This window comes from Erpetoichthys calabaricus, chromosome 10, assembly GCF_900747795.2.
Source record: "Erpetoichthys calabaricus chromosome 10, fErpCal1.3, whole genome shotgun sequence".
Taxonomy (NCBI): Eukaryota; Metazoa; Chordata; class Cladistia; order Polypteriformes; family Polypteridae; genus Erpetoichthys; species Erpetoichthys calabaricus.
In genome coordinates this window covers 93,007,243-93,030,017 of record NC_041403.2, presented here as the reverse complement: position 1 = coordinate 93,030,017, position 22,775 = coordinate 93,007,243, and the positions used below count along the sequence as shown (strand labels likewise).

General features: G+C 39.7%; 3 protein-coding genes across 3 annotated transcripts in view; 1 reads left to right on the top strand and 2 right to left on the bottom strand.

Annotated features, from left to right (window-relative positions):
• Positions 1 to 5,694, top strand: part of arhgap46b (Rho GTPase activating protein 46b) — a 175,395-nt gene extending 169,701 nt beyond the window's left edge. Inside the window, exons 9-10 of the mRNA XM_051932915.1 lie at positions 1,223 to 1,392; positions 2,185 to 5,694. Coding sequence (XP_051788875.1) covers positions 1,223 to 1,392; positions 2,185 to 2,379 — 365 coding nt within the window. The 3' untranslated portion in view covers positions 2,380 to 5,694. The remainder of the gene's footprint in view (positions 1 to 1,222; positions 1,393 to 2,184) is intronic.
• ndrg3b (ndrg family member 3b) overlaps positions 1 to 22,775 on the bottom strand; it is a 1,230,027-nt gene that overhangs the window by 891,789 nt on the left and 315,463 nt on the right. The window lies entirely within an intron of this gene.
• id1 (inhibitor of DNA binding 1, HLH protein) overlaps positions 1 to 22,775 on the bottom strand; it is a 739,503-nt gene that overhangs the window by 489,259 nt on the left and 227,469 nt on the right. The window lies entirely within an intron of this gene.

Below are 22,775 nucleotides of genomic sequence, written 5' to 3'. Positions count from 1 at the left end.
GCAATTCAACCAGGACATCGGGATACACCCTACTCTTTATGAAGAATGCCCAGCGATCTTTTATGAGCACAGAGAGTCAGGACTTCAGTGTTATGTCTCATCCAAAGGACGGCACCATTTTTACAGCGCAGTGTCCCCATCACTGTACTGGGGCATTGGAGTCAGTATTCAGACCACAGGGTAAGCGTCCCTTGCTGACCTCACCAACACTTCTTCCAGAAGCAACCCATGCTTTTCCTAGATGGTCTCCCACCCAAGTACTGGCCGGGCCTGAACATGCTTAGCTTCAGGTGGATGACCTGTTCTGAAGTGCATGTGGTGTGGCTGCTGGCTTAATCAGTCAGCCATGTGCAAGTAGTTAACTTACAGTATGTGTTTAAAAGATGGTGTTATTGGTTGCGCTGAGGAGCTGTGTATTCCCTTCTAGATGTAAATTTTACTTCTTGAGATATATTACCTATTTTATTTGACGCCATAACCAAGAAGATGCAAATTTTATCACTTACATAATAATATGTTCATCCTCTTGCCAGTTGTAGGTTTTTAGCATTCACAGTGTCTGAGTAATGCTCTTATAAAATGTGCATACAGATGAGGCTTCATTTAGGCCATTTTCTGTTTAAATTGATCAGTGTTATGTTATAAGATATGATCGTGGAGATAAAGAATTTTGAAGATTTGTGAATGCTTCTGTCACAACAGTAGAATTTTATATACTATAAATATTTTCTAGCTTAGACAAGCTCAGAAAATATGATATTATTATACTTCCTCATTTGGTGTAGAACATCGTCAATGGAGTGGCTGTAGTTTATATTGATGTTTTTGCTACTTGTGCTGTTATTACAAGAATGCCAATCATTTTAATTGTCTATGCTATAACTCAGTTATGATACTCATTTTAGGCCCTGCATAACCTGATACATTTATCAAATCAGACCCCTAATGTGATCACCTTGTTCTTAGCTGTTGTAAAACTCGTTTTTGACTGGAAACTAAAGTCGGCCTGTCTATATTTACTAACTTAATTAAAATGGCTATGGTAAAGTTGTAACACTGTGTGGCCCTCTTAATAATTAAAAAGCCCCCAGGAAGATTAACTTGTAGCACAAAGGTAACTAAGCTCTTTAGTAAATAAGTTTGACCGGCTATAGAGCCCCTATTTGAGTTGTGTGACAGTATTTATTCATTTTATTTTATTTTTTTTACATGTATTCTCTAGCCTCCCTGTTGAAACTGTGGTACCGCGAGCTTGAAGAACCCCTGATTCCTCAAAACTTTTACAAGCAATGCATCAGCAACTATGAAAACCCAGAGGCTGCCATCGATGTGGTGCAGGCCCTGCCAGAGTTAAATCGGCTAGTCCTCTGTTACCTCATCCATTTCTTACAGGTAAACCGAAACTCTTGTTTGTTTATGTCATTTACAGCCAAAGTGTGTTTATTTTATTCTTGTGCTTGCTTAGCTGGGGAAAGGTCCTGCCATCCTGCATCTGAAGCAGATGTGTGACAGCAAAGGAATTAATAATGATTACAGCACATTTTATTAATGGTGTGCTTTTCATTAAAAAGTGTTTTAGAGGATGTGGAAGTCAAAGGTGTAAGACTAGAAAGATGCAGGCAACTTTGAGTTGAGGCCGTGCAGCTGGGCAAAATACTAACATTATTATTTCATTACACCTCACTAGATTAAAGATGTTCAAACGGAACCTCCATATTTGACATCAAATATGCTGTGTCAGACAAGCATGTGTTTAGTAGATGAAGCAGGCCAGAGTCCCATTAGAATGTGCTGTTTATGTAACAGCAGAACGCCTCCAAGAAAGTGAATGTTATTGACTTGTTTGAAGGCATTTATGTGCATGCGTGACTTGTAAAACTAAATAAATGTAACATCAGAAAACGGTGTCAAACAGTAAAATGTACTGCAGAATGTTATTAGATTAGCTGTACCAATGTGCACACAGCATTAACAACCATAGTAATTAACCGCCTCGGGTCACTGCAGCATCATTGAATGTTTGCTTGATCACGCATTCAAATGGGCGCAAGCAAGAGCAGCCATTCCTTCAGTACATCGAGCTTGTTTGGTTAATAACAAAAGGAATAACGTATAATGAGTTTTGCGTTCAAACACAGCACCCTAACTCATTTTTAATAACTTGTGTTTTCTGTCTGCCTTCAGATTTTTGCACAACCAGTAAATGTGAGCAAAACCAAGATGGATGTCAACAACTTGGCCATGGTGATGGCTCCCAACTGCCTGCGCTGCCAGTCAGACGACCCACGCATCATTTTTGAGAATACAAGGAAGGAGATGTCATTCTTGCGCATGCTCATCGTGCATCTAGACACAAGTTTCATCACGGGAGTTGTCTGATCCAAACAAACGTTCTGTCCGATGCTAGCAGCCTCACTGTGTTCTCTGCATGCCCCTTGACATCTTAATTTGATTTTTGTGTTCTTTTAGCATTGTTTTTTTTTTTTTTTTTTTTTTTTAAATTTTCTCTGTTCTGTTTTCTATGAACGTAAGCTGTTCCTTTTTAATTTAATTTTATTTAATTTTAAAGAATGCTATTTTGTTTTAATGTTAATATTTAACTATTCTACTACTGGCAGCCGAAATCTTGACACCTTACTAGACTAACACAAAATTTAATGACAAAAAGCTTGTAACTCAAAATCCAAGATATTCCTCTGCTGGATAAACGTCATAAAACTGACTTACTGTATACTGGTTAAGTGGCTGTCTCTGTGAGATAATTACTTGGTCTCTCCTTTTTTTTGGATTTCGGTTGGGTTCCCAGCTTCTTATCATTTTAGGTCTTTTCCCTACTTTTGGTCATCACCGCCTTTCTTGCTGAACGATACTGATTTGCCTTCTAAGGTCGTCATTCTGACTTTGTCTGCACTAAACATGTAAACTCGTTTTCGCCCAGTGCTCGACTTCCTCAGGCTACTGTTACTCTATTAACCACACTCGGTTTTCTGTGTACACCATAACCTGAATTTACTAGTGATGTGTTTTCCTTTTCGATTTTTCAATTAAATTTTTAAAGAATACTTCATGGTGACAACCTGCCTCTTCACATACCTCAGTTCGTTTGAAAATGTCCATTTTGTTTACTGGCTGACACTCTTGAATCATAACTTTTTTTTTTGTTTTGTTACATTTAGAAAAGCTAAAACTACCATGTGTACATTTTGTAAATGATACAGTTTGAATAATGTTAGAAAAAAAATCAGTTAGTATGCAAAGAAATGTCTGTAACTGATACCGAAACTGCCTACACACACACACACTGCTCTTAAGCATAGATTAAGAATAAAAGGAAATAACTGTTTATAATACTACATATGAAGTCAATGCTGTATTTGCATTTTTTGTATTTTGTACAATTTTGTTTTTGTGTTTGTAATTCCTTGAAATATCAAATAATCATCCAAAACCAGCATAGTACTTTAAAGAGATTCTGTCATGGTGTAACATCACCCAAAGGTCTGCACATACATAGTTATTTTAACTAATGTGAAGAGTACTTTTTTGTAAAAAAAATAGAATTTAAATTACTCACATTTTTACCAAACATACACCACCTTTCATATTGAGGATGGTTTCTTTGTAAATGAAATAAGTTCCATTTTAAAGTTCAGTCACTAATTTGCTACAGAATTAAACGTCTAACGATTGCATGGGCATATGAAACTGGCAATTAAATCCTGATCGATTCAGCAGCGGCCGCTTGTGCACTCACACACTTTAGGTCTGTGTGCAGTAGATGGAGTCATGTGTGCTCTCTCTTTCTCTCTCACACACACCCACCTCCAGCTGTTCTATGGATTAAAGTGTGTGGTTGTATTTAGTTTGCGTTTGATGTTTTTTTTATTGTGTATGTGCTCATGAGCTTATGTGGTCCACACGCCAACACTGCTCTACAGAATATCTGTTGTTGCACCTGTATCAGGTAGACTTGGCAGGAAGCTGCACAACCTCACAGTCGCATAAGAAATATGGAAAGCAGACATTGTATGGATGTGGTGCTTCTGGTGGCTCGCCGCCTGTTTCCCGATGCTCTTTGTTATTTATAGATGTGGCTGGTCTGTGGTGCTCACTTATAGCCTCACATGTTCTGTCTCTTTCTCCTCCTGCCAGGACATCATGGTAAGCCAGTCATGCTTCCTCTAACGAATGGTTTATTGTAATCTTTTTTGTTTTGCCTACTCTGGCCACAGCCCCAGCTTCCACCGTTAAAGCTATGGTCTTAAAGATAAAACTGTGTTTATTTATACAGGGCTTGGCTCCGCAGTGGCAGATTTGGATTTAGTTCTTGGAAGCCTCAAAGGATTAAGGGGTGTGTTTCTTCCCTATGCCTTTCTATTGCTCTTATGTATATTACGTTTCCTTTAACAATGCTCACAATTGTCAGATATGAAATTTTGTATTGATTGTATTATAATATATATATATATTTTTACTTTATAATACGGTGGCTTTCACACTTGGCCTCCTCTTAACAATCATTGATGTATTTTCATGAACTGACTCTCAGAAAGTGTGCTGCCTTTTCCTCTTTAACAGATGTTTGAGTAATTTCTAAATTCATTTACAACTTGACGTAATTTGACAGAGTGTTGTTTCCAGCTAAGCTTGAACCCCCGTATGTGTAGACTCCGAGTTTGCCCCTGTTTAAGGGGGCCAACAGTAGCACGTTTAAACTGTTTTGATGTACACACAAATAAACTCTGGGAGGGAAGCCTACAGTAGAGTGAGCCGTGCTTGAATCAGTTAGTCGCGTCAGGTTTTCCATTTTCATAAAGCAATTGCTAGAAAAAAAAACTCTCAGTCCATTATCTTCATTCTAATACATTTCGTAACATTGGAGGCTGATCATTTACTTGGTGCAACCAATCTGCATTTTGAACACCATCTTGCGTGTGTTGCATTTCAAAACTCATTTTTGAATTCTTTAATTTGGCCCAAGCATGTTATTAAATTTGCAACGTTAACTTTTAATAACAGTGCAGAAGAAGGTAGCTCACCGACAATCGCAGGCCTGCTAGCCAAGTTGCACAACACAGCAGCATCGGTGTGCACAAGTTTGAGGTGTGGGTGGGCAGGTTTCTAGCGCATGCCGCAGAAGTGCCCCTCTTTAGAATGTTGTACATTGTAGCCATAAACAATATAAATGAATAACAACTAATTAAAGATAATGTTCCAAGAGCTTTTTGTGAGAGAGAGAGAGAGAGAAAGGTGTCATAGGCTGCCTTTTGTGTTTTAATACAAAGAAACCACTTTTTAAATATATATATATATTTCTTCTTGTTTGTTTTTTTTATTGTTTATAACCTGTATGAGTGTAAAATCTTACCAAGGAGATGTGTTGACAGCGTTTGCAAGTGTGAGATTTTGTTATGGACGACAATTCATTGTGTTTGTACGCAAGAGATGTGGCTTTGACGACTGAGTGACGATTAATTTCTTTGCACTTGCAGCTCCAATTTATTTTGCTGCTGTTTTTTTATATATATATATAAAAGGATGCTTTTTTGCTTTTTGATGTAAATAATGCAGATTTTCACATGTACTTACAAGTACCTGGGAGTAGGCTTAACATTGCCGTTTTATTTTTCTCCTTCCTCTGCAACCCCCTGTTTCGTAAATAGCAATAAAACAAAACAAGATATTGTAAAGTTTGCTGAATGTCTTCTTTGTTTTTGTTTCAAAATGAAAGGTTTGAGTAGAATGAGTTTTATTTTTGACCTTTTGAGATCTATAATTTTAATTTTTGTCTCTTTTTGGTTTATTTGTCATCCTTGACGCTTCTCTTTCTGTCCCAATTTTTTTCTTTAAACATTTGTGGCTTTTATGTGCTAATTAAATCCAGAAGCAACTACTGCTGTGACCGCTGAGTACAGAATAGCCACCCACACACTCCTATGATGAATAAAAGATAAAGTTTACTTTTTAATGTGGCTCTTTTCTAATTTTAGCATTTTGGCATTGTGAGACAACAGCCTCATGACACCTTCTGTTGGCCCCACAAAGCAGCTTGTGAAATGACTTGTGTGTAGAAGAGTTTTAAACCAAATCACAGCTTTGAAAGGGGCAACCTATGATGGAAAGAAAAGGAGAGCCATCCAAGGAAATCAGTCTTGAAAATAATTTTCAATGCATACAAAAACACCAAGTCCTTTTTTTTCCTGCAAAATTGGATGATAATTGGTAATCCCTTTATTTTAAAAATATTTTTCTGTTGAACTTGGCTCAATCAAACAGAATCACAGTATTCTGTTTTGCAATTCATGTAACAATTTCAAGAGTAATATTTTACTGTGATGTTTCGAACAACATTGATCAAAGGCTATGCAGTTTCAGAAAACAAGTTACCTATGCAAATTATATGAAGACAAAAGGCTAAAGATTGAATGAGCAACTCGCACAAGGACTTGTGAGGTAAATCCTCTTGAGACTGAGCCGCCAAATCAATAAGAAGAGCACCTAACTGGAGCAGTTGGCATCTGAAGCATCAAGCTGTTGGAAATGAAGGCAACAGCCTTGAGGTTACCTCAGGAGTAGTGTAGCCTGGGAACTCCCAGATGGTCCCTGATTGCTCCAGCGTCCTTTGCATATTCTCTCAAGGGGTTGGTCCCTGTAGTAGGTGCCAGGGGGGGCATTCTCACCTCATGTCAAACCCAACTGCTTCTCCAGATTGAGACAAGCCAGTTCAATCTCTCTGGTCCAAGGCTACTCCATTTTGCTGATCTCCTCCCTTATGCTGTACAGGGATCTTATTTTGGCTCCTTGCACTGCTCTTTTGGTTGCCAGCCCAGAGCTTTTGGAGTGTGGAGTGTGAGCCCTCAACAAATGGAACATCCACCTTTGTAAAAATGTTGCTAGTCTCTACTAGTCCCAAGTTACTGACTACGCCTTCCATGCAACACTGAATAGGTATGCTTTAACCAAGGTATACTCGCAGGATACAGTGACGTCAGCATTTGCAACCCAATCTCTTTAATTCCTGTGGTCCTGCCACTATGGAGGTTTCAAAGCACAGCAGTAATGTCAGCCACAGGAATTGTCCCAATCTCAATCCATACTGGCACTGCCTCCATCAGAAGAGGGTAAATCCTTCAGGAATAGGAAGAGCTCTTTTTACCTCTCGACAATATCTACAGTGGAGGTGAATATTTTCCCAGCCTTGCTAAGAACAGCCAGGACGCTACCTCTTCAAAGTAATCTGAAGTTCATTCTCCAGATCCTCACCAAATTCACCCTACATTCACCCTTACTTCTGTCTCAGTGGTACATTTTCGGTTTGCCGATACCTCCTATACTGTACTTCCTAGTTGTATCTGGAGACAGTTCTGCTAACTTGGCATGGAAGGCCTCTTTCTCCATCATGACGGCATCCATTACATTGGTGTTCACCACTACATGCTAGGGTTGCCACCACAACAGCCTTGCTGCTCTGCTGTAGTACTAAGGCCTTGAACATTGGCATTGCTTCTTTCTATTGGCTCTGCTATTTGCAGTTATTACATTAGCGGTATTGTTTATGTCTTGTGGCCCGCAGGGGGTGCAGTGGCCGCCCAAACCCGACACAGACAGACAGCAGGCACAAGTTTATTAAGTGGGGGAGCGCTTCCCCCTCACTCCCCACAGCAGCACAGTACACTGTCTTTGCAGCCATCTTCTCCTTCTCCTCAAGGCAGTTGGCTGCTTTTTAAGCTGCACCAGGGAGTATTCCAGGTGGCTCGTTAGGGAGGTCTGGAATTACTCCCAGGTGTGTGATGCAGCTCCCCTCGCAGCATCCATGGAAACAAATAGCAAGTCCCATACAGCCCTGTGAGAATCCAAGGCGCCGTTTCAACCCAGTGGGATTGCCAAGTAGCAGATTGGGGGAGATAGTGCCCTCCATAATCCATCTCCGCTTGTCCTTCTATTACAGAGGCATCCTGGCCTGGTAATGGCGCTGGCTGCCATCCATCATAGTCTCAACGTTTCGTTTATGACTTGAGTACATTATACAAATTCAACATAAAAGAAGAGTTCAAGTCCAAAGAAAAAATGTATTGCTGTGCATTGACCTGTTGTGATTTAGACCGAAAACTGTGAAATTACCATTCGTGGATTTTTTGCACAATTTCCTGGATCCCTATAACCTTCCTTAAGACTATTATATGTATATGGTATATGTATATGTGTGTATATGTATATATATATATATATATATATATATATATATATATATATATACACTGTGCCCACCAAAATGTTTGGGAGACATTTTTCTTTATTTCCCCCTCTACGCCACAATATAAAATGACTAACTGTGTCACACCATGTAGACATGACAGCACTTTTTCTACATGGTTCCCCATTTCAGGGCTCCCTTATGTTTGGGCTTGTCCCTTAAGTTTTCTCTTCAGCCTCTGGTAGGCCTGCTCAATTGGATTTAAATCTGGTGACTGGCTTGGCCATTCTTTGCCCCAAACATTATGGAGGGCACTCTATATTTACGTATGTATACTACTACAGTATATTTATATATATATATTATGTATTTTATAGCCACTGTGAATTATTATTAGCTACATTCAGTACTTGTTAATGAGTTAATTAGATTTTCTAGCCTTTTCATGAGAATACAATTGTTCTGCAAACTATAAAATAATGCTGAAGAAGACAGCAATATAATTCATATGTTCTATGTGGCAGAAGAATTAAGTCGGAGCTAAAGAAAGAATGACTTAAGGATGCAACTGAATTGGACCCTAAAGATGCGGATTTCAATACCCAGCTAATGTGCAGGTTTAGCTCAATGAATGCATCCTGAGCAACAGATTTGCACAATTATGGTGTCCACCATAGCTTATAAATGTACATGCAACAAAAAACATTAGAAATAAGTTATAAAATTAAAATAATGGACAAATGGTAGAATGTTAAGGTCAAAGTGTATGCAGCTCCCTGTGCCAGTGGCTTTAAGTCCCGAGTGCCTGCATGAGAAGGGGCTGCTGTTTGTTAATTGGAGCAGAAGTGGACTTCTGGTTTAATTTACTTGTCACTTTACCTGCTTTTGCTTCTATTTAACACTTTAGAAATAAAAATTAAAGAGAATAAAAAATAAAAAGTGAAACAAAGTTGAGAAAATGATGAGCCATCCTTTTGCTGAAAAGTAAACTGGTTAACATTCTTTCCAAATTCTTTTTCGAAAGTGAGTTGTACTCTGTGCTGAATTTATGGCTTGACAAAATGAAGGAGCAAGTCCGATCACTGCTAATACTAAATTAAGCAAGGCTGAAAGTGGAGGCTGCTGAGAAAGTCAGTCGCACAATATCTTTTTTAAAGAGATTTCTACTATCTGTACGTATGTAAGACACTTTTTCAAAGTGAAATACAACTCATTTTTTTAAATAAAATTTCATTCATTTTCAGAAATATGTACATGTGCTGTAATTATGTGAAGCTGACTAAGGAGCGGCGGGTGAAAAATGGTTCAATAGTTGATTAAAGATAAATATTCTAAAGACGTCTACAACTGAACACAATTAAACACTTGCTCATTTGTCTTTGTCTGTTTTTAGTCAAAAATATTTCATGATATTTCTAGGAATAGCACTGATTAAAGGGACAAGGCAGGAAATACATAGATTCAGCTTTGGGTTGATGAGTTCTTGTTTTCACTGTAGTTCTTAAGGCCCTGTCACATTACACGACTTCTCCAGCGATCACAGATTTCATTTACATCTCAGTCAGTGTTGCCAGGTCCACAGTTTTCTTGCCCAATTGAGCTATTCTTAATCATTATCTGTGAGGAAACAATTGGCTTTCACGGGTTGCATTTTTTTGGGCTACATTTTTAATAACAATGGGGTTTTTTTGAGCTATTTCTCAACCTCCCTGTATCACAATTTTACTATACTTTTCATCCATCTGGCACCCCTTCCACTACTATTTGCACTTATATATGTTCTTTGCTGTTCTGTGATGGTATATACTATATACCAATTCTATCACTTTGGAGGGGACCACCGTCCCTTGTCTACTTGTAGGTTTTGGGCTATTTTTATGTGGAAGATTCACTATATTTAAGCTGTCCTTGGGCTGTTAATTTTTTAAGAACCTGTCAACCCGCAGTTCTCCCCAACTCAATCACACACGTTTGATTTTGTCTTAAGTCACAGGGGTGGGCTCTGTGCACAAGTGAGCTCCCAACCACAAGTACACTGCATTGAATGCAGCTATAAGGAATAAGGAACGAGGGTGGTTTGGACCTCACAAATGGAAAAGAGGATCGTCTGTCTAACGCCGCATTCTTTACATACCACAAAAGCAAAAAGAAAAAGGGTCGGGATGGTGGCTGAACTTTCTGTACCTGGAAAGCATTCATACGCCACCAGCTCCACCAGGCTTGCAGTACTTTGGAAATGTGGACCTCTGCTGGAAAGCCATCATGAAGTCATGTAATTTATCGTGCCCTACAATTTCTAGCTGTGTGATCTGATAAACACAGGCAACAAAGTCACGGTTGATAGCTAACACAACAGTAAAGAGTGTAGGCAAGGCCTAATAGCACACGCAGACAGACTCACATTTTAATGTAGTAAAGAAATATCACTTTGATTGAGGAAAAAAAACTCACTAACCTTTAGTGTAAGATGACAGACCCTCCTGCCACAGCCCCATCTTGACCTCACACTACCAGGCACTCGTTGGTGTCCCAAATACCCTAATGTCTGCAAAATGATGGCTACACCAGGTATTCCACACATCCAAGCAAATACCAAAAATTACATATAATGGAGATCTCTAAATACCTGGGAGTGCAGCTGGACGATAAATTAGACTGGACTGCCAATACTGATGCTCTGTGTAAGAAAGGACAGAGCCGGTTATACTTCCTTAGAAGGCTGGCGTCCTTCAACATCTGCAATAAGATGCTGCAGATGTTCTATCAGACGGTTGTGGCAAGCACCCTCTTCTACCCGGTGGTGTGCTGGGGAGGCAGCATTAAGAAGAAGGACGCCTCACGCCTGGACAAACTGGTGAGGAAGGCAGGCTCTATTGTTGGCATGGAGCTGGACAGCTTGACATCTGTGGCAGAGCGACTGGCACTCAGCAGGCTCCTATCAATTATGGAGAATCCACTGCATCCACTAAACAGTGTCATCTCCAGACAGAGGAGCAGCTTCAGCGGCAGACTGCTGTCACTGTCCTGCTCCACTGACAGACTGAGAAGATCGTTCCTCCCCCAAACTATGCGACTCTTCAATTCCACCCGGGGGGGTAAACGTTAACATTATATAAAGTTATTGTCTGTTTTTACCTGCATTTTTATTACTCTTTAATTTAATATCGTTTTTTGTATCAGTATGCTGCTGCTGGAGCATGTGAATTTCCCCTTGGGATTAATAAAGTATCTATCTATCTATCGATCTCAGAAAATAGCTAGAGTAAATTTTAGATTTCTTGCCAATGAAATCAAAACAATGTGCTGATTGTGAGTTTATTTTAAAGTAAATGCATACCCATATCTGATCAATTAGAATTCAGTACACATTCTCTAAAGCGTGAAATGTAGCACACTAGTTTAGTGAATTTTAAGAATAAAAGCACTTAAGTAAATCTAAGTAGATACTGAATGAGCATATACAGTAAGCAAAAAAAAAGCAGTTGCACTCTTTCAGCATTAATAGGGACACAGCAGCATTAGATGATGAACAAGAAATTCATCGTGACAGTGAGCTGAGTGGCTACAGGATGGCACACATCCTCCATGGAATGCCAATCTGGCCGAGTCATCCATAGCCGAGATGGGTCCAGCTGCAGACCAATGCAGCTCTGTGATTCAGTAGCTCTGCTGGACAGCCAATTGGATTGCAGGTTTTTGTCACTTGGTTTACTTGACTTGAGTCAGATACCCCCTCCACCCCCGCCCCCAACTCTAATCTTAACCATAGTGTAACATATAATATAAAGCAACAAACTCCTCAATGCCGTGAGCTCTGGAGGTCCGCAGTAAGAATCTATTGCCTTACCTGGGCGTGTGCTATAAAAGTACTGTAAACCCCCCAGGTCGCTAGTTGGCAGCAACAGCACTCCACTACAGGGATCCAGGTTACCGCAAAGCTTTCTGGGAATCACAGTTTTAGGCATATCCCAGAGACAGAACCAGAAGTACTCCTGGGTCTAGGCATATAGGAGCCTCCACTGTCAGGGTCTTCTATTTTGAATATTTTTTGCATGTATTGGCATTTTTTTTTATCCTAAGGAATCCATTGGTTTGAATTATGTTTGAATTCCACCAATGGTTTTCATTTTGATATTTGATTTGGACCATTGTATTGCCACCATTTTAACAGCATTATTGTTAATACCTCTTGTCAGGACTGTCCCAGGGTGGGTGACTCCCCAGAGGTTGTGGCCCTGTCAATCACATCACAACGCAATGGGACAAAAGGTCAGCTATGGTATACTTCGTTATCCAACTACATGGATTCGAAGACCCTTCAAACCTTTTTTTGAAAATTTTCTTTGTTTTGTTTCTCTGTTTTGTTTTGTTTTTTAACTCTATGCATTCCTGCTAATTTTTGATTTTGTTTTGCGATTCTTGGCCTTGGTTACTGATTTTTGTTTTTCTGGTTCTGATCCTTGCTTCTGTTTTTTGAGTTTCAGTTGCCCTCTGAAATCTTGTGCTTGTTGGAGATAACATGCAATCCTTCAGTCAGACAAGTTTAGAGCCTGAAGGGAAGCAGAGGCAAGGACTCACCTGGTGAGGAGGCCAGTACATTGAGGATGGTGATGTCAAGGATTTAGGACAGAGTCATTTGGATAGGCAGCCCTATTGTGTTTAGACAGGCCTGCTGGATATGGTGCTAGATATTGTGTTTACTATTTGTGTTGTTTCCTTCTTACAACCCACAGGTTTTAGCCCAGATCTCATTATGGATGAATTATTATCACCTCAGACTTCACCTTTCAAAGTCAGATGTCTTGTAGTTGACTTCTGATTCTGCTTCTTCAGATTTGTCTCCGAGCATTGTTCTTCAAGATGTTTCCCTTTCTCCAACAATCATGGTCGGGAATTTTGGTGTGATCCTGAAATCCTCACTTTCATTGAATGATAATTTCTTTAAAATATCCAGAGGATTTCACCCTTTCTCACATATTATACCCCACAACTCCTTGTTTGGACACTGGTTCTTTTTGGCTGGACTATCACAGCTCTCTCCTGGCAGAAGTTCCTTCAGCTGCTATCAGCACCTACAGAATGCAGTTGCTCTATGCTGGTGTTCCCTGTTACTCTTTTCACTCCTAATACTCCTTTTCTTCAGTCTCTTCACTGGCTTCCTGTGGCTGCAAGGATCGAGTTCACAACTCTTGTCTTGAGTTATACTTCTCTGAGTGGTTTTGCTCCTCCATATCTCCAGTCTTTAGTCTCTCTGTATGTCACTTTAAGAAGTTCCCATTCTGCCCCTACCTATCTGCTGACTGTCCCTCCTCATGGCAGACGCACCAAGACTGGACAATGCTTCTCTGTTCTTGTTTCAAAGTTGTGGAACGATCTTCTTTTGTCTATTCAAAATGCGCCAAATGTAATCATGTTTTAGCATTTTTTGAAAATCTACCTTTTCTGAACTGCTCAGTTTCTCTTCTACAGAATAGCTAGCATTGTGCTGTCAAAGAGTTTCAGGTACTAATTATTGTCTTATTCTAGTTGCAGATTTAATTATGCAGTAGTAGTAGTAGTAGTGGTACTGCCTTTTGCTCAGTTTTTTTTTATCTTGTTCTCTGTTGCCTTGATGGTTGCTTCTTCTAATCATGTTTGTATTATAATTTGCTTTGTAAGTCACCTTGGATAAAGACATCTGCTAAATAACTCATAGTAGTTTTAGATTCTTCCTTTTCACCTTTCCTTGTCGATTTGATTTTGAACAATAAACTGTTCAAATAATCTGTTTTAAGTAGACCCTGGACTGGCTAGGAGTCTTTCTGTATTTGGGGATTGCTCCAGACTGACCCATCTGTTAATGACATCTATCCTTTTCCATCTCCATCATTTTCAGTACTCGATAAGCCCATAGTAGAGACATAAGGACTGCAGTCTCTCCCAGAAGGTTCAGGCAAAAGACAGGAATCAACCCTTAACTGGCCATCAGCCGACTGCAGGACACATCCACGCACTCTCCCACACTCCCACTGGGCCCAATAACATTCATCAGGCAACCAAACAGTCATATCTTTGGAATGTGGGAAGAAAGTCCATCCAGACTTGAGAGAACCACTAACTCTACAAAGACAACAGGATGTTAAAAAAAAACATGCATTATTTAAAAAAATTAAGGAAATGTGTACAGAGAGGGAATTCAGGACAGAGATTTCATCGATTCAGTTTATAATCTGATTATCTTATTTAGGGTCAAGTAAAGCCAGTGCGTGTCACTCAAGTTTTGGACAGAAGGCCAGAAGCCATCCTGGATGTAGCATCAGTCCACACTTACTGACACAAGTCAATGCATGACCCTCTGGATATCTACCGAAATTTCCTAGTGCATTTTTGCTTCAAGAACCAATTTTTAAATTAAATTTTCCCTTTCCCCACCATCTCCACCATCTTCCAATGGTCAGTACCAAACCCACACTTTATCTGTATTGCATGAACAACTCCTACCATTTCAACTGCTATGGCCAGTGATGAATCTACCTATGATTATCAGTATGGGCCGTCCAAAACAGAGACAACTGCAGAGACTACACACTGGGAAAGCACAGGAGCAGATGTGTCAATTCTGGAGTGCTGAGTTTTTGGTGTCCTCTGTCACCTGTTTGGTCTGTCACTGAATCTTCAGAAAGGGCCGCTGCTGTGGAAAACATCCTGTATTGTTTCAGTTCCAAAGAAGTCAAGCGCCACTTCAGGTAATGACTACAGACCAGTGCCCGTTACAGTATGTCCCACATCATGAAGACTTTCAAGAAGCTGGTCCTGGAATATATAAGTATTTATATTAAAGACCACTTGGACCCACTTCAGTTTGACTACTTGAAAACAATTGGAGTGGAAGATGCAATTACTGCTATCTGTCTGCTCCACAAGGCTTATTCTCACCTGTGAGGATTATGGTTTTTTTTTTGATTTTTCCAGTGCCTTCAATGCCATCCAGCCATCCCTGTTAAGGGTAAACTCCGAGATATGTAGGTGGAAGTGCTTATGGTGTCATGGATAATGAACTATCTGTCAGGCAGACTGCAGTTCGTTAGACTCTAGGACTGTGTTTCTGAAACGGATGTGAGCAACACTGGTCTTGTCTCCTTTCTCTTCACTCTGTACACCTCAGACTAGAAATATAACAACATCAGGTCATGTTACCTGCAGAAATTCTCAGATGGGGTGTGGGCAATGAGACAGAGTACAGGAGTCAGGTGGTGAACATTGTTTCATTGTGCAAAGAGAATTGCCAGTAACTTAGCATCAGTAAAACTAAGGAATTGGCTATTGACATTTGCCGCACCAAAAAGCCTCTACATCCGGTCGCTATTAAGACACAGAGGAACTATATAGAAAAAGGCCAGAGGAAACTTTAATGTGTGTAGTGACAGCCTTTACATGTTCTGCAACTCTGTGACAGCCAGGGTCATTTACTATGCTGTATTGTACAGGGCCGGATACACCACTTCAAGAGAGGCCCAGGCACGCTATGTTGCAAGATGCGCTCATGACCCACGGGAGGTAGCAGTGGAGGAGAAACTGAAGACAAAACTAATGCTCATTATATACAATGATGTAAGTCCTCTCTCTGACACACTTAACGTTAAATACTTTTAGCCAAAAAAATAATTTGTCAAAAGTGTGTCAAGAAATGCAACGGTGGCTGTTCAATACTAACAGCAATACGCCTGCATAATACCTCATTTAGACTCCACTTTAAACTATAACCAAGGCAGAATGTTTCTTCTTTATTGAATTCTTATATGTATTTGAAGGATGTTGTTGTTTTTATTGTTGTTCTAATATTTCTTGAGCCTCTATCTATCTATCTATCTATCTATCTATCTATCTATCTATCTATCTATCTATCTATCTATCTATCTATCTATCTATCTATCTATCTATCTACTCATGAGCATACTAACACCCCACTGCAGGGGTTGCCTCTTGGAGTTCTGAACCCAGCACAACTCTCCAGCTTACCCATTGAAAGGTTCAAGCACTAAGACCTGCCTCATAGCTGTCTTTTGTGGAGGACCCCAGCCCTCTTTTCATAGAAATCTTTGTCGCCACCTAGTGGACACAATATGGCATTCACGTTTCAGGGAAGCATCTTACCATTTTCAAAGCTCAATTGCCGTCATGCTGATAGTGTCACTAAAGAGAATATGATTGTACTGTGAGTAAGGCAGAGGTGTGACTATGTGTGGTAGTGGGGGGTAAATGGGGTGTGGGTAGTGCCCACCCGCCATATTCTAGCACATAGTTGCCCTCCCCCAGGGCCGGATTTATATGAAAAGAGGCCCTAGGCTATTCCACTTATGAGGCCCTTTCACCTTCCATTTTTAAGTTTGTAAATTACATGAGAGATAATAAAATTTTGCTAACAATTTGAATGTAGGCCCCTCTTGATCTTGAGGCCCTAGGCTGAAGCCTAGTTAGCCTATAGGAAAATCCGACCCTGCCCTCCCCACATGTTCAAATATCTGCCCCATGATGAATTCCTAGTAACACTGTATGTAGACACACAACATGGTGACAAAACACAAACTTGAGTTTATAATAAAATCTGAGGTGGCTAGGAATCAGTCTCATCAGTTCAATGTGAGATTCTGAAATGCATATATATAATGATTTCTCTGTATTTGATATAATTATTTAATAGAAGTCTTTGTTTTTAGGAAGCTGTTTAAAACTTTATGCCATACAATTTATGTGTACATCTACATCATAAACGCCTTGAGGAGTTGCAAATCACAATTGCACTCAAACCAGACAGTGATATTAATGAGAAGGGGCACACAGCAAGGACTATTACTCCCACCTACTGTAAAAGTGGGAAATTGCAACGATTTAGCAGTAGTACTAGGGTGTTGTACCGTGTTAGCCATTATGAATGTAGAGAAAAGCCAAGCAAAATGACACCTTTCTAGTTAGCCAATAAAAGGTGTCATTTTGCTTGGCTTTTCTCAACGATTTAGCAGAAATTATTTTAGACCTTTTAATAAATAGGGGCTGCAGTGGGCTGGCGCCCTGCCCAGGGTTTGTTTCCTGCTTTTGTTGTCTCGGATTGGCTCCAGCAGACCCCCGTGACCCTGTAGTTAGGATATAGCGGGTTGGATAATGGATGGATGGATAAATATGGGCAAAATGTTTATTTTTCATTTGACCCTGATCTGCAACTCAATATATCAGCTTTGGTCTCACCTGAACAAGAAACCAGTAGAGAACAAATTCCTGCTTTTGTCTGCAAAGTTAACCTGATTAAAGGGGTATCTGCACATGCTTTATGGCTGTGTGTTTCCATAGAATTAGAGTTCAGTTATTTTCACATACTACAGGTAACAAGTGTTAAATAATTTCATGCATGATACTTTAATTTTAATTTGAAATAAATTTTCAAGAAATATTATACCGTCAGCTATCATTTCGTCACTTGACTATTGAAACACAGCCAATGATAAACTAGTGGGTGGAAATGTGAACATCTTACCTTGGGGATGAAATTTAAATATGGTGAACACCAGGGGTTGGTGTTGCCCCGTTAGATCCAACAGACAGATGCTGACACAGGGTAAAAGCACCAAGAAGTATTCTTTTTATTTTTTTTCCCTCTGTAGTGCCTCCAAAGCACCCCAGCCACTGCAAACAGGCAATACAGTAATAAATAAACACAATATTTTTCTCCACTACACCTCCCAGCAAGCTCTATCACACTCCTCCCAACTCCGGCTCGCTTGCTGGGTCTCCACCAGTCCTTTAAATAGTCATTGACCCGGAAGTGTTTCTGTCCTTCTGGCCACATGACTCCTCTGCATTTCCAGATCAGATGGAGAATTGTATTTTTCTTCAGCCCTGAAGTACTTCTGTGTTTCTGTCCCCGTGACTTGCGAGTACTTCCAGGCTATATGGAAAATAAAAGTTCTTGGGTCTACCTGTGGCATCTCCTGGCGGCAGTCACAGTACCCAGCAGGGCTGTGAAGCCGAACTCCAAAATCCCATGGTGCCTTGTGGGAATCTGGGGTACCACTATGCTGCAGGGACATCTCCATCTGTTGTCTGGGGGGAAGTAGTGTCCCTCAGAAGCTGCTTTCCCCCATCTTTCTCCTCTATGGGCGTCCCAGACGGGAACCACAATATTCAAAGCAAAAAATACTAATTTTGTGGTATGAACATACTGTATATTTACATCATTTAGCAGACGCTCTTATCCAGAGCGACTTATAACACTGTTTGTTAGTTTGTTTTTTTTTCACATACCCCTTGTGGTCAGAGTGCAGGGTCAGCCATTGTACAGTGCCCCCTGGAGCAATTACAGGTTAAGGGCCTTGCTCAAGGGCCCAGCAGAGTAGGATCTCTTTTGGCACTGACAGGGATTCGAACCGGCAACCTTCGGGATACCAGCGCAGATCCTTAGCCTCAGAGCCACCACTCTGCCTATATAGTCCAGCAGACCCCTGTGACCCTGTAGTTATTATATAGCGGGTTGGATAATGGATGGATGGATGGATGGAACATATATAGTTTGTGCAGTGCTTCCAGGTAAACCAATGTTTGTAACGTTACGGGCAAAAATAAAGAGTTCCTGCTGGTGGCCACCCTTGAATGTGCCATAAAAAGCAAGCTGTGGGAGAAGCAGCTCAGCCCTCCATTGACTCCTGCTATTCTCCAAGTCAGTCCCTGTCCCTTGTTAATGGTCGCAGTGAGACAGACACGGACAGTGCAATGGTGGCACTCACACTGTAATGAACAGTAAGTCAAAATCAAGGCAATTTCAGAGAGGAACATTGATTCCCCTTTATTAGATTGTCATTTCAGTCACATTTTGATGGATGGATTTAACTTGAAATTCCTTCCCATTACGCAGTTTTTGAGGGTACTTCAATTGTTCAGATGAATTACCCAACTTCTGCCCACTTTATCTTTATTTTCTACTCACACTAAATGTTTAAATTCAAGTGTACCTGATTTCATCTACAGGTAATAGGTATATATTTTAATATGTTTTTTTCAGTTCTAAAAAAACCAACCTGGTAGTAAAGTGCTTGTCTATGCATGGTGCATTGTTATCAATTCATAATCAAAATGGCAGTCAACAAATTTTAGTAGCCTATATTTCAGGTTTGGCAATCTGTCCTACAAATGTTCCCCAAATATAAGTAAAATCCATCAAACTGTTATTTACATGATGCTGAAATAAATGCACAGAGGGTCTGACACAATTTTTACATTATTCATATAAATAACAATCTTTGTAGTGAGAGCCATTCACATACTTAGAAATAAAATACTCATAAAGCAACAAAGAACATATAATTTTAAAATATACATCTGTATGTGGTGCTCTTGATCAGTTCCTGAATTCAAAATAAATCCAAAAGAGATCAAGGTAGCAAAAATTAATTTCTTACAGCTATTCCATCCCTCAAATGTCACAAATCCAGGTTTCCAGTTTACATGCCAGGTCTAACCCAGATCATCACTCCATAGTTATTAGCAACAAACCATATATAGAACATGATGCCTCCCATTGGTGGTGGCCTGGTATCATTGACAAGGACATCAAAGTTGCCATGGCTAGTGCATAATCCACCAGGACATCTTTCGGCCTGACTCTGGACTATAATATGTACCACTGGCTGCAGCTTCAGTCCTGGAAGGCGCCTCTGCTAAACCTGTTAAAATATAAACAGGTCCACAACATTGGTGGAAGATATTTTTCCATCGTTCCATTCTTCCAAAATGTATTCAGATTAGTCAAATTTACTTTTACCAACTACACTCTCAGGAGTGATTTTTTATGTCCCCTGACACTCTTAAGTTATCTATTATGTTTACTTTTGAACATTCAATATCTTTGTATAATGACAGCTGCTCTTAAATCTTCATCCTCTTCTTCTCGCTGTTTTAGCAAATGCACAGTCGGCCACCATACAGTATACTATATGTTTTGCCATAGCTGTGACTGAGATGCCTTTGCACAATTAATTCAGTAATGTTCTCAAATAAACAATGACATTTTTAGTCATTGTATGTTCAAACCTACAGATATTAAAACACTTTAATGGAGGAAAGATATGAGGTCTGATTGTACATGTATATACTGAATAATCTGCTCTGCAGAGCTACTTATTCTTTCTTGTCTTTAATAAAAGATGCACTGCAGGGTGGCTGGGCCCTCCCTTACAGTTAGGGTGAGAAGTGCAGTCATCCAGGAGAGGTTCGGAGTAGAGTCGCTGACCCTCAGCATCGAGAGAAGCCAATTAAGGTGGTTCAAGCATCTGACACGGATGCCTCTTGGAAGCTTCCCTGTGAGATTTTATGAATACAACCAGCTGGGAGGAGAGTGCAGGGAAGACCCAGGGCTCGCTGGAAAGATTATATCTCCCAGATGGCCTGGAATGAGTTGGCAAGTGGACTGGGGAAAGCAGTGTATGAGTCTCACTGCTAAGACTGTTTTCCCACAACCCAGTTTCTGATAAGCGGTGGAAAATAAGTGAATGAATGAATGAATAAACCCCACAAGCTTTTCCTTATAACATTTTAACTTTTTAAGATTATATTCCACAAGCATCTGGTGCAAGAAAGGAACCAGTAGTGGAGCAAAGAACACATATGCTCAATGCCGAACAGTTAGGTCTTTGTTCTGCAGGTGACAATCAAAGTCCCCTGGGTAATGTGATGTTGACAATGCCATCTTCTGCACAATGATGCCATCTTCTTTAATGTGTCCTCTGCGATATCAATGTTTAATCCAAAAATTAATCCTCTATCAATTCCCATGCCATCCAAAGGATTTGTTGTTTTCATGTGATGCATACAACAGTTAACCACCAATACAAAAAAAATGTAAAAAGCTCTGTTAAGCAGATTTATAGTTACCTTGATGTCACCAGTCTTCACTTTCAGCTTCTTGAGTTAACGTAATTAGCTTTAAGTAAAATTTTTCTTTTTGTAGCGCTTTCTATTTTAAAGTTAAATACCTCTTCCTTTTACTTCAGAATGTCTTAAATGTCTTATTTCTTACTTGCCTACTTAATTTTTAATTTTACTTGTAAACTAGGGGGCTTCTCCCCTTGCTCAGTTTGCTCGCCAACCCCCTCTGCCCGTGCTATGCACCAGCCACTTCGTGTTTCTGATGCTGGTGTATGTGGATTTCACTTTCACCAAACAACAAATCTTTTAATTCTCTCGGATAGGCCTCTTCATTGGGAAGAAACACTACTTTTCCCTGATGGCAACATGAATTAGATGATCTACAAGTCTCCGACTTAAAGTTTAAATCCGAACAATATATTCAACCTCTTTTCGGTGTTCCATTATTTCACCAAGTAATAATTTCCATTTGTTTGCGTTAATGCGATCTTTACCATCATTTTTTTGAGACTTTCAAATTTTTGCACTTCTATTATCTCTAACCTGCTCTGCATGTGTATCGCGCCAACGTTTTTGAATTCTTTACGACGTTCTACTTTGTCATCTACTCTTTGTCTTTTATTTCCGGCCCTGGGCGTGGTTAAATCTTTTGGCACAAAGTCTTGTCTCGTGGGACGTGAAAGTATCTCTCTGAAAAAGTCACGTCTTGTCCCAGGCTAAAAAGTCTTGTCTTGTCGCAAGATTTTTTTTTATTATAATAGAGAGACTTGTTCCTTTCTTTCATTAACCTCATCTTCTTCAATACCAGTAAAACCACCTCCACATGGGTCACTTTTGTCCGCAGTTAACACGTCTTCTGCTCATTCTTGTGTAACTGCTTTCAAAATGATTATGTTTCTGGGTGTTATAACAATCCCTATGGCTTTGAATAATTCCTTTTTATTATTGTTTTGTGTCTCATTTTTTATTTTGGACATGTTTATCACTATTTTTGTTAAGATCATGCTGCCATTTTTGTTTATTATGGATGCCACCATTTTGTTTGTTTTCTTTTTAGCTATGACTCCTGTTGCCACCTTTTAACTCCTGGAAGTATTGTCTTTACCATGACTAGATAGATAGATAGATAGATAGATAGATAGATAGATAGATAGATAGATAGATAGATAGATAGATAGATAGATAGATAGATAGATAGATAGATAGATAGATAGATAGATAGATAGATAGATAGATAGAATTTTATTTGTTCCCAGAGACACTACTCTGCATTTTTTTGGACTTTGAGTTTTGAGTAATGTTTTGAGATTGATGATTTGGTTCTTTGAATTTTATGGCTCAGACCTCTGATTTATTTTTTGACAAACAATATATTCCTCTGCACCTCTTGGTCCTTCTTCTGCCATGTTTGGCATTGTTGCAGAACAAAAACAACTTTAGCTGATATGAAATCCAGAAGAAAAGTGACTCATGTTTTTTTTTTGTTATTAATTCTTATATGTTATATTTATAAGACACAATGTACTAGTAGAGAGAGAGGTTGGGAGCATGCACTGCTAGCTCATTGCCACACCCACCACACGACGAACCACCTGGATTGGGATTAGTGATGACATACAAATCAAAGTATAGCTTGTTTAACAGTAGGAAAAATTCAGCAATTTTCCTTATCTAATGAAAAAAAACCACC